This window comes from Nothobranchius furzeri, chromosome 17 (assembly GCF_043380555.1).
Source record: "Nothobranchius furzeri strain GRZ-AD chromosome 17, NfurGRZ-RIMD1, whole genome shotgun sequence".
NCBI lineage: Eukaryota > Metazoa > Chordata > Actinopteri > Cyprinodontiformes > Nothobranchiidae > Nothobranchius > Nothobranchius furzeri.
Window position 1 is genome coordinate 36,113,452 of NC_091757.1, and position 12,510 is coordinate 36,125,961.

At 44.8% G+C, this 12,510-nt stretch overlaps 1 protein-coding gene across 7 annotated transcripts in view; it reads right to left on the minus strand.

Moving 5' to 3' along the window:
• The window catches only part of pbx3b (pre-B-cell leukemia homeobox 3b), a 66,631-nt gene that overhangs the window by 11,634 nt on the left and 42,487 nt on the right, over window positions 1–12,510 (minus strand). For all 7 annotated transcript variants that reach the window (XM_015972162.3, XM_054731366.2, XM_015972161.3 and 4 more), the window contains exon 3: window positions 741–982. In XM_015972162.3, the coding sequence (XP_015827648.3) occupies window positions 741–982 (242 nt within the window). The remainder of the gene's footprint in view (window positions 1–740; window positions 983–12,510) is intronic.

The window sequence follows — 12,510 nt, forward strand, 5'->3', positions numbered from 1 at the left end:
TTTAATTCATCAAACAACATGTTTACATGCAGGAAATCAAAGCTTTTAAGAGACCGCTTTGTTTTCACGTGACTCCAGCGACATAACAGATGAAGTCATCTTTGAATAAAAGCACATTTGTAATTTTGTTTGCCAGTATTTCAGTGAGAGTGTGAAAAAGCCTTTTGTTCAACCAGTAGTTCAAATGTGATTAATTAGAATAACTCATTTACGTAGTGCTCACCTTAGCTCATTACTCTGAGTAAAGTTCGTTAAGTATTTACATTTAGATAATTAAAACACGGAAACACCCTTAAGAAAGATGCATTTACTCCAGGCAAGGAGTCGCGTGCCCCGCACCTCCTCTAGGAGAGTGAATTAGTCTAATCTAGCTCCCTGGCTTGCTGAGGCATCACTGTTGCACCTTTTTATTTTCATCCATAATGCCTCTGAGTTTAATGGCAAAGCGCTAGGTGGAGAAGCTGATCATATTTTCATTTAACACAGATGACAAGTGTGGTCCTTTGGATCTCTGCAATCATCTGCAACACAGTAAATAATGTTTATCTGCTAAATATTCCCTCTCATATTAAATGGAATCATCTCTAACGTGATGCATGAACGACTCTGGGTGCTGCAGGTCAACTTCAACAGGTAAAAGAGTTTTTTTTTCTGGGATATTTTTTTTAATAAAAACGAGTTTAAGTAAAAGCCCAGCCCTGATGCAGATTTTCAGGAGATTTGCACAAATCTCCACTCACCTGCTCGTATTTCTCCAGCTCCGTGTGGTAGATCTGTCTGATCTGTGTGAGTTTGGCTCTGTAGTCTGAATGTTCGATGGAGTTGTCGGCCGCTCCGCCTGAGGCCGCAGCGGCAGCGGCGGCGGCAGCAGATCCGCCACCTTTCTCTGGTCCTGCCACTCCTTCTGCCAGCAGCATGTTGTCTAGACGCATAAGCTGAGGGTCTGGAGGGTCCTCCTCCTGAGCACCGCGGATGCTGAGACCTGCAAACAAACAAGGGGGACAGTGTTTCAGCAAGCTAGAGGAAGATACAAATACAAAGAAAAAGATCAAATGTTTCCAGATTGAGCGGTTAAGTGCAATTAAATCCAGTATGTCTGCACAGTCTGCCATACTGAGTCCTCCCTGGCAGGTATGAACTGAGTGCCTCCTGTGTATGTGCTGTGTTCCTGTCGCCTGCATCTATGTCTGTTCCCTTTTATTTACACACTGCGCTGCACACAGTGTGTACGGGAAAGCTGACATGACAGCAACATCCATAAACTGACAAATGCTCAATAGTGAAGTGGCACTTCTACTCTGTGAAAGGATGCTAAACAGGAAACTATACCTACAGTAAGTGTCTCTGCCTTTCACACAGGGCGTGCTGGGAACTCCACAATGTTGGTACAGTCTTCCTCATCTCTATATTCTAGGGTTGTCACGATACTAAAATTTCAAACTCGATTCGATACTTGGAAAAAAAACTCGATACTCGATTTCGATACTATTTAAAAACACCCATTTATCAAACAAGTTTATTCAAAAAATAACATTCCTCAATTTATATTACAAAAATTAAATGTTAAGAATTAAGTGTATTAAGTGCTTAAACCTTTCAAGTATCAGCATTTTTTAAAACGTGCATACAAAAACTGGTGAAAGTTAACACTTTAAATCATGAATTGTCTCACTATATATACACTATTTGCAGAGTGATGTTTTGCTGCTTAAACTCTGTTTAAGGTGCATTTTTGTCATAAGCTGTAATACCATATGTTTTGTTCTGTACTTTTGAACAACTCTGTTGGTCAATAAAGGGAGAAAACGAATTTCTCCACAGTAGGACAAAGGTACATCTACCGGTAATCTTAATAAAAACAGATTGGCGCACGGCAGTGACGTCATTAAAAGCGCCGGTTAGATTAGCCGCAGCTAGTCTGTTCACGACTAGAAATCCCAGACCCGCTCCAAACGAACAGGGGAATCACGTTAATGATTCCTAACAAAACCTTTCGAGATGAAGATGTTTTGGTGCAGATAATGTCTTATTTCGAGGCTGCACCATGGGTGCCCGTTCGCACCCGTTATATGGATATACGCTGACGGCGATTCGGCGATGGATCTAAATACGCCGGGGAATCCAAGTAGCACCAAAGTTGTCAGCGTGAGTAAACAAACGTACTGCATGCTAGAAATTAAGTCCGGGTTGCAATAAACGGGAGTTTCCTTTAAGCACATAAGCGTGAATATACAACTACGTGTCGGACTTGGTATGCTAATTAAGTTGGGCTGTGAAGCGCCTCCCAAATTCGCTGTTTATGTTTTTGTTTATTTGGCAGACAAAACTTGGATCGGAGACAACTCGCGTGGGAAATTGCAATGTAGCCATGCGGCGTCTTCTTCTGTTTGTCTGGGAGGCGGAGGCTGCTTTACGGCATCTGGCTGTCGTGCGTGTCGGTGTACTTGAAGAAGGCTGTGTATAATAGTCCATAATATCGATACCACAGGGATGGAATATCTCATTTAGATACCACTTTTAGTATCGATTTATATCTGGGTATCGATTTTTTTGACAACACTACTATATGCTTCTAATTTGTCTATGTCGTTGATCAATTTACAGTCCTGATGAATTTTATATTATATTATATTATATTATAATACATGCTGTGCTGGGTAAGAGTTAGGGTTGGTCTATGCAACAGATGTTAAAACAAATCAGATTTTCTTCCCAGATTTAGCATTCTGGTTTATTTTCCAATTTGTCTTGTCACACACAGATAGTGTCCATTCACACCTGGATGCACTGGCACCGCCTCCTCCACAACATTACGCCGGGCTTTCCAAAGAGTAAACAAACAAAAAGACACTGCAGGTCAAAATGACAGCAAAAACAAGCACTGGCCTTGTAAGTGGACACAAATGTGGCTCAATAAGCAGTAAATACTGAGCAGCCACTCAAACGTTATGATTATCACACTTGTTTCAATTCAATAATCCCTCCCGCAATTCAGGGATTTTCAACAGCTCATTACAGCTTCATTAAGATATGGCCAGCCTCTGGATCCTAAATAAGAAGATTAGTGGCTCTATTGTGTCAGCCAGTAGGCATGCAATCAGAGAAGCCCCCTTCTACCAGGCTCTGACCGGCTGACCCCGCTCACCCTCCGCAGGAGGAAACTAAAGAGAAAACAACCCTCTTTTCTCTTTATATCTTCCCTGTGGAAAACAGTCCAGTGTGGGGAAAAATAAATATATCCAGGCAACATATTGCGGCGGCGTCGCAGGTGTTTTCATCTCTGTTGGTGTTTTGTTCGACTCACAGCGCCAGAGAAAAACAAATTTGCCTGTATTTATGGATCGGCAGGCTTGGAGTCTTTTAGGTGTAATGGTGTGAGAGGAGTGGATGAATGTGGCTATTTGTGTTGGAGACATTGAGATGCTGGACAGGACTCCATCAGGCCTGCAGAGCCAAGCCATCCGAGTGGACAATACGCCACTGCTCCACTAACCCTCACTCACATCACGCTCCACCCAAAAGCCCATCGCTCCGTTCTGGAGAGACTCCATCCCCCCCCCCCACCCCCCCACCCCCTTTTTTTGTGGCACAAAACAAAACGGCACGCGATCCAAACGTAGATTGAGCAGATTGGCTCTGCAGCTCGACGTGCTCTAATAGCTGATGGTTTATCTGCCACAACAGTTCATATTTTCCTAATTTGCTATTTACTCCCACTCCGATTCAACACGAGCGCAGCGGGCCGTGCTTTCCTTTGTGCAGCAGGAGGTGGTAAGTGGGCAGGCACGTTTTTCATGTCAGGTATATTAAATATAACTCTGGGACGCCACGTACATTTTCCACACCAAACCCAGTTGTCACTTTCACTCCACTCACTCTTTATCCAGGGGAAATGCAGTTGAGGGAATTTACAGGGCTTTTCAGCTAAATGGGCATAAATCACTGGTTTCATTCAAACTAAATAATCACACACCATAAAGAGCTACTTGTCTCTTACCATATATTACCAGGAAGTTCCCCCCGGCGAGCACACGCAATATTGTGGCCGTTCGCAGCAAAGGAAAACAGAGCGGGACGTTAGAAAGTGACGTGTAATCCTGTTAGCTCGCTGGCATGCGGAGTGGCCGTGACATTTTTATCATACGTGTCCATTTCTATTTGGGAAATCAACGGGATAAAAATGATTACTCCGCTGCTCCGAGAGGCAGACGGCCCTGCAGGAGTCCACCTGGGTGTGTTTGTGCCACTGCTCAGGCTGGTCATTCATAACGCGCGTTGGGAGGATGTCTCAAACTCCCAAAAGCTTAAAAAAAAATAACATTAATAAAAGTAAGAAGTCTTATCTCTGGACTGCTGTCTCTTTCTGTGCACCTTTTGTTGCAGGAGCCAAAGATTTGGGTTTCGCTGTTTAAGCTGAGCATCACATAACTTCCACAACATAACCTGGAGCCCGATAATATCTTTAATTTGCTGTGTGGTTGACAAATCTGTATCGTAATTCTACGGTCACGTCCTAACGCCGCCATGCTGCTTTTGCAGCTCAAATCTTTATCCTGATTTTTGTCTGATGATACGGGTATTAAAACAAGTTTGGGCACCCAACTTTAGCTCTAATCCACCTCCGCAGTCAAAGTGGGATTAATCTCACAGCAAAGGGAAGAGAGTGAGATTGGTGTCACCTTGGTGAAAAACACCTGCAAACAATGGCATCTGAAAAACCTATACTTGTTCCAGTTACTTCACGCTGGCCTGATCATGACGACGACGGTGGCGGTGGTGACGATGGTGACGGCAGCTCAATTAATTACTCTTCACTGATGTAGAGGAAAAAGAAAAGGAAAATCTGGAATTGTATTAATAATAATGCCACATGTCCTTAATCGGCCTCATTTGTCACTCAACAGTTCAGGTGGGGTAGCTGGGAAAATCCCATGCATGTATGATTGTTCCTCATTTTTCTTCTGTGGCTGAGACAAAAGGAGACGCTGTGATTAATCCACGCCTATCACTCAGAGGTGGCTCCTCTTTTCACTTTTTACAGGTCTAACCGCTGCTATCTGATCCGAGGAAGGAGTCAATTTGACAGATAAAAACATTGAAACGCTTTCCTCTTATATACCCCAACACACACACACACACCTCCCGTGTTCTCTGTTTATAATCATTTCCGGTTCACGGCGGTCGTCTCGTACATCATTCCCTGCTTGAAGCTCTGACAGTGATCTGAGCACCGCCTCCGGGCCGTTCTCCTTTCCTTCCACCTCTTTTCCCCCTTGTGCCCTCTTTTATTCTGTGGGCTTAGCTGACCTCTTGTTTACTCTCATCACTGAAGTGTGAGCAGGAGAGCCATAAAGGCAGAGCCCTGCTGGGTTAATGTGGCCTGCTGAAGGGAAAAGAGGTTCCTCTGGGCTTCTCCATCTCGTTCTGCAGCACACGCTGCACTGTCGAGCAACAGGAAAGCGCTCTGAAAAAGCACCGAATAAAGCCTTAAAGGTTTACTGGGATCAGTTTCAGTCAACAACTTGTTGGGTTTTTGAGTCTCTTCATAGATCTGTCAATAGTTTGTTTTGCGACTGTGGCCAATGTCCCGATCGTTCTGTCGTGATCAGGGATAAGTACCATGTTTGGTGCTTTTCAAGGCACCGACCAAATTCCATGGTATCGACCCAAGGACCTGATTGACGTGATATGAAACGGTGCCTTGCTTTGGTACCATAGAGTTCACTGTCTGATTTCTCAAGATAGACAGCAGCTCATGCTATACATATATATATATATATATATATATATATATATATATATATGTGTGTGTGTGTGTGTGTATATATATAATTTAAAAGATAATTAATTAATTATTAAACAGTCAAAAGTATTGAAACATGGTATCGTTAAGTACCGGTATCGATTCCTAGGTACCAGGAATTGGTACCAAATCGATTCAAATGTGAAAGGTACCCATCCCAGGCCATGATGAACACATGAATAACCTCCATTATGGTTCATGTTAGTGTTTCTGTGTGCTTTCAAATTAGGGCTCCACTTGAGGTTGTTTCAATGCTTACATAAAAGAGAGAAGTCAGGTTCCTCACTTGTCCATCGGCTTCTCACAAAAAAAATGTCTTTCTACTTGTTTAAATATTTAAATCCTGCTACTTGTATTATTGGCTGTATGCCATTTCTACGTCACGCCTTTCCTTCTTTTCTGGTTTACCTTTCATATCAGGACCAGCTCTTTCTCTTTCCTCCAAAAGCTGGGTCAACTTTTGGTGCATTCGATTTACCTTGGAAGTCCGAACTCGGAGCTGGGAATGACGTCACACTCAAGCTAACGGCGTTCTGGTTACTTTCGTCGGAGAGGTTGGGATTCCAATATGGCGACGCCCTTGAAAACCGTTCTTATCTTAGCTCTCTACAAAAACAGATGACTACTTAACACATATGCAGCTTAGAGTTGCACACTACGTGTAATATTGATTTAAAAAACCCATTTCAACAAAAACTGAGCTGCCATTTGAATGTCGACATCTGGGTCCTAAACATTTTCAAACATTTCAACTGGGAGGTCCCATTTTGGCAGATTTTCTGTTGATTTTTCCAATCTGGAAGTTGGAATTTCCAAGATCCGTGGACATATCGAACGCACCATTTGACTCACAATTCTGTGTCGACACTGTCAGGCTACCTGTGTGATTTAAAGTATGATCTGAAAGGAGCCTGGGCTTTTTTCTACCACTGTCTCCAAATCATCCTGTTCATTATGAGTAACCCTGACCCCCTGCAGCAGCTCTCCTGCGAACAGCTTTAACCATGTATCGACACCCTGCTCGTCTAATTGCATCGATCCGCAAAGGTCTCCAAAAGCTAACTGATCGAAGCAGAATTTATTTTCTGTCAATATTTGCAAAGGTCATCTCTCTCTCTCAAAGCGGCGCAGTAGAGCGGGTGCACAGAGATGCATCTGGAGGAAGAGGAACAGCGCGGCACTGAGCCCGTTACCGAGGATCGTCCAAGGTGAGCTTTAACTCGACCTTGGCACTCAGGATCAAGAAGCTTCTAATCCACCATGTTATTAAACCCTGCTGCCAAAGCAGCACACTGGAGACTACAGAGGGCTTAGAGTATCCATTTCACAAAGAGGCCAGTGTCACTACAGCCATGTTCCACGTCTCCTTTGACTTCATATCGTCTCCTTTTGTCGTGGCGCCTGGATCAGTAACCTTCAGCTGTAGAAGCCGGGAGCCGGATCAAATTACCATTGAAAATCTTTTGTTCTGACAAATGAAACATCAGGATCCTCTTTCATCAGTTAAAGGCTTCTTTTTTAAAGGTTGGCCTACATCCACATGGCACAAAGAACCTGAGAGAACGCCTGCAGGCACTCTCTCTAGCATGTACAGTAATTAACATGCCATTAACACATTAATACACATTAACTATTCCCAATGTTAATGGCAGAGTAATTACCATACCTGATACCGCACTGTGGGGAAGCTAAAGCACATTTGCCACTTTGTGTTTCACTTTCTTTGTTGAGTGAGCTGAGAGGAATAATTTGGTGAGATGGCTCAGTCTGCTGCTCTTCCCAGAGAAAAGAGAGGTGTCCATGCGTGAGTCTGGATTGCTGCGCTGCAGATCCGACACATGTTGTTGAGAGGTGCTTTCATACAAATGATTCAGCTGTTCTGATTCCAGTGAAACAAAAGGAAGTTCCTTTTGTGAATTGTGGAGGATTGATTTTTGGGAGACGAGGCTGCAATGCTGGAGCGGACAAAGATTACTTCAGTGATTACGCGCTGAATGAAAAGAAGGTGCAGGATGATACACACAAGCTGGGAAATCCTTGTCCGGAATGGTGATGTATTTCCTCCAAGTGCTGTGAGTGATAAGCTAATCAGCCGCGCTGACAGTGAAGTGTTGCACACATACACACACCCAGTGCTGGGTCAAGACATTTCCCATCACAAGCCAACAGCTTACGCTAAACAGACAGTCCTGGAGGTGGTGGTGACAGAAAAGTGAAGCTGGTCAGAAAAGAAGATCTCTGTCAGTTCAGGTAGCCTTTGTCCCTCGTTAAAGATGATGAGACCCCCACCCCACCCGCCCTCTAAAGAGGAGGCCGTGACAGGGGTGGGGGTGGTAGCGAGGGGAGTGAAAGATGGAGGAGGGGTGCTTGCCACTCCCGACCCACGACTCCAAGACCTTACAGTGAGTAGGGGGTGGGCGAGGGGGTGGGAAAGACAACCCAAACAAACATCTTGAAGACATTTTGCCAGGCACACCAAAATTAATCACTGTCCCATGGTGGCACTGACATTTGTGGGAAGTGACACACAACATGACAAACTGGAAGGAGAGGATGAAAGGAGGCTGAGGGAGGGTGGGAGGGCTAGGGAAACAAGAGCCACTGTCACTCGCTGTGATCGTGTGTGTGTGTGATGTGTGTATTTGTGTGTGGGGTGCCCACTTTGTTTTCTGCCCTCTAAGACAATGTGGGCAAATGGCCATGTGGTATAGCGATGGCTGACCAGGCCTGACTGTGGCGGCTGCACGCAGCGGCGAGGGAGACCGGCCAAATAAGCGGACAGGACCTTCGCTACAGATCAGCACACTGACGACCCTACAGGACTCATACAGCACGGGGTGCCGTCACAGGGCTGGCACGGTTCACATGGTCCGGTGGTCACAGGAAGATCCACAAACACTGAGACACTTGTGTGTTTTCAGGCAGACAACCGGAGGAACACAACACAACTTACTCTCCATGCCGGTCAAAATACATTAGCATGACTTCCACTTGGTTTTAAGAATCAATATTACACCTTGCGCCTCTATATTTCATTTCCTCCCCTCATATTGAATTAGCATGTTTTGCTTATTTCTTTTCTTCCGTTTCATTTTAGATTTCATGTATTGATGGTCTTTAGCTGCTAGCCTCAATTTGCTGCAAAGGTAGGCTGATTTCTTATTCAGACCCCAAGCAAATAATGCAAATGTGGCACTGAAAGCCACTTATGAAATACCCAAAGGCAACTAATCACTCCTCCTCTCGTTCCAGCCTTTCTGCAGCCGCCTAATTAGAAGCTGGAGATTGCATGAAACCAGGTCACACAGCAGGTCTCGTACACACCGATAACCAGGCAAAGACGAGGGCAAAACTTCATCCAGACACCAAGCCAAGCATGCATTATTCCAAAGGCTAGAGGTGAAAAATAATGCTATTCAGGTTATTAATCCCATATTTTCACTGTGTGCTTACAAAGAAAGGCTTTAGCCTTGGAGCCTTATGTGTTTTGTGTTTGTGAGTTGCGCTTTGCACTTGAGAATATGTTCACGTCTGCGTGTGAAAGTCGCATGCTCGCATGAACAAAGGAGCGGCATTGGTAGCATACAGCCAACCACAATCCACTGCAAGAGGGATTATTCTTTGCAGTGCCATTTCTGCAAGAGAGTTGACAGTCCATCATTTAGATTTTGCAGCGGATCCACAAAAAAGGCTGCATCGCCTGAAGCAGAAGGAGCTGCTCTTTGCTTCAGTGTCTTCCAGAAGAGAATTCAGCACCAAATTGTGAAGCTACTACTCTCTGTTAGCCATGCTAACATGTGAGGATTGTATTACGAGGTGACTAAAACTAAATCACAGGAATGGCTTCATGCGTGATGCTTCTGAGCAGTTTGTGGAGAGAACTGATAGAGCTCATCTACAGTTTTTTTAGATAGGATATCCTGAGCTGTAACACTGTCTCCATGTTGCCAGTTAGTGCTGGGTCTGCAGAATACCCTACAAGCTGGGCAGATCAGGTCCGAGTCAAACAACAGCTTGTGACAGAAGCAGGCCAAAGAGGATGTTGAGATACACAGAGACCTAACAGGCTAACGGCCTGCCATCCACATTTTTTCAGCTCTTCTTAAACTCAACACATCACTTCAGATCTATCGCAAACATCTCCTGAAGAAAACAGCAAAGGACCGAGTTTCACATCCACCTAAGAAAAGAGCAAAATAACTCTTGGATGTTTAGAACAAACAAGTGAATGATGACTGGGAGAATTTCATCTTCCTCCTTTTGTTTGACCAGCTGAATGGTTTTATTGTATACCTACAGATGATGCAGCATCACATGTTCTTATTGTGCAACACCGTGCAAACAAGGTAGCACAAAAAAAATAAAAATAAAAACACAGGTTATTTGGTGCTAATTATTCCCAGCATGTACTTTACACACCGTTTAATGAGTTGGGCTGGAGGCGTGGCCATCAGCTGTGACTCGCTCTCCCTGTTATCCAAGACGATCCGAACAATCTCCCTCGCATCACCCCTGTCATGTGTACCAAGTCCCCCTCCGCATCCAATTCCCTGCTTGGGCTTCACTGGAGCAGAGATGAGGCGCCACTGAAGCAACCCAACAGCTCATGTAGCGTCTCCACGCACACACACACACACACACACACACACACACACACACACACACACACACACACGCACAGCACAGAGGGAGGGGTTCGGTGAGGTGGGGGTAGAGCAGAGAGCTCACTCTCATAATTACAATAATTAACAGTTGCAGATTTAATTGGAGGGGAAGGCATTAACAGGAGGAGCACTGTGGTGGTGCACGCAGACAGAACCTTTGCTACGAGGAGCTTTTGTCTTCCCTCTACCTAATGGTGCCTTGGCTGCGGTTGGGGTGCACTGACACAACACAACACAACCCAGCTGAGGGTTCAGACGGCGGGGCTTGTCAGGACTCAGACTGGAGGCAGATAATTAGGTGCCAGGTTAATGAGAGCACAAGCTCGTGATGGCATTTGGTTACTGTATGTGGGCAATTAATGCCTTTGTTTTTGTGTTTTTATTGCCTACTTGTGTGAGAAACACCATACATTATTCACCTCGGGCCTGTGTGCGGCTTTAGATGGAGTGGCAGCGACTCTGGCTAAAGAGTCAGTTTCATTCACTGCGGTTAGCTCAAAACAATACATACTATATGGAGCGGTAAAATGTAATCTCCGTGTACTCGTGGCTACCGGGCTGCGTGACCTTTTCAGAGTGTGTCGCCTCGTGTTGTCAGCAATGATGTTTAAAAACTCCAAATATGTCAAGCAAAGAGCGAGGCTGTGGGTCAGGCGCGGGACGGCGTCGCCACCAAACACATCAGAACAAAGAAACAAAACCTAAAAGCGTTTAGCTCTTTCAACACAGCATATTTTATAATGTATTTATAAAATTCAATACCCCCCTTGAAAAGCCCGGCTTTCATTCCGGAGGATTTATTGGCAACAAATCCACCGAGGGGTCCTTTAGGCATCCCCTTCCTTAGCCCGCACGCTCCGCTCCACGCTGTGCCGCGCCGCGCCTCCTGTTTTGGAGTTAGTTGTTCTCCAGCCTGTGGTGGCCAATTAGAGTGTGATAAGATAAATGGGTGCCTGCAACTTTGATGTCCATCTTTTTAATAAGCTTTGCTTAAGATGACATCTGTGTGGAAGAGTTCAATATCTTCACAGTGGGAGAGAAAAGAGGTTTATTCTAGAATGAAATATCATGTAAATACTGCTGGAGGTTTGAGGGCTGGTGGGGTGGATCACAGTGTCGGCTCCCGCTCTGGCGTTGGCATTCATTATCCTCCACTGCAGTTGCACAGATTAGTCAGCAAAGATGATTTTTACAGCTTTGTGCAATCTCTGCGCTTCATGCAAGGGAATCAGCCTCAGCATAAACAGACAAAAAACATGTTTTCCACCGATTAGCTATGGGGTCTGAAGAATTGTTTACTCCTTTTTATAAAATAAATGAATAAATGGGCTTCCTGCGCATGCTCAGTAGTGGAATGAAGCTATAATTGGAGAAAAGTTCAGAGTAATATCTAAAACTGTGAGGTAATAAAGTGTGTATAAAGAGGAGTGGAAAAAGAGCATATATCTACCCTCGCCGGTGGACGTGTCCCTTTATATGTGTGTGTGTAACTCATTCAGGAATAATGTAAATGTCTAGAGAGTCTTAAGACTGAGCAGGCCCGTATAAAAGCACCCTGTTTCAGACTAGTAAAACAAGTCAATAAATACAGCGGAGAAGCCGTGCTGTCTGCTCCACTCTCCACAATGAAAACAGAGGTGAACTGCTTGTTGTCAGTCTGGCACCGGTGGTTGACAGCGGCATTATGGGTGCTCATACATTCTGACTATCGCTCGTCACAAGCCATAGCTGTCAACATTACACTTGAGTGCATTTTGGATGTAAAACAAGCGTTCTCCCAGAAGAGCGCCTATGACTTTTTGTGGTCAGCTGCTAAATGAAGTAAGTACCCGCTGCAACAGAAGCTAACCGCAGTTTGGGTGCTTTCAGAGTGTTCCTCTTTCACACTCAATTCATCACTACAAGTTTCTCATACAAACATTACAGGATCAGCCGCTATTGGCTACTGGGGAGCCCGTGACATACACTCCCCCCCCCAAAAAATGGAAACACAATTCGGAAGGCGAGCACTTCCCGGCGATAGCAGCTACCTGATTACAGGAA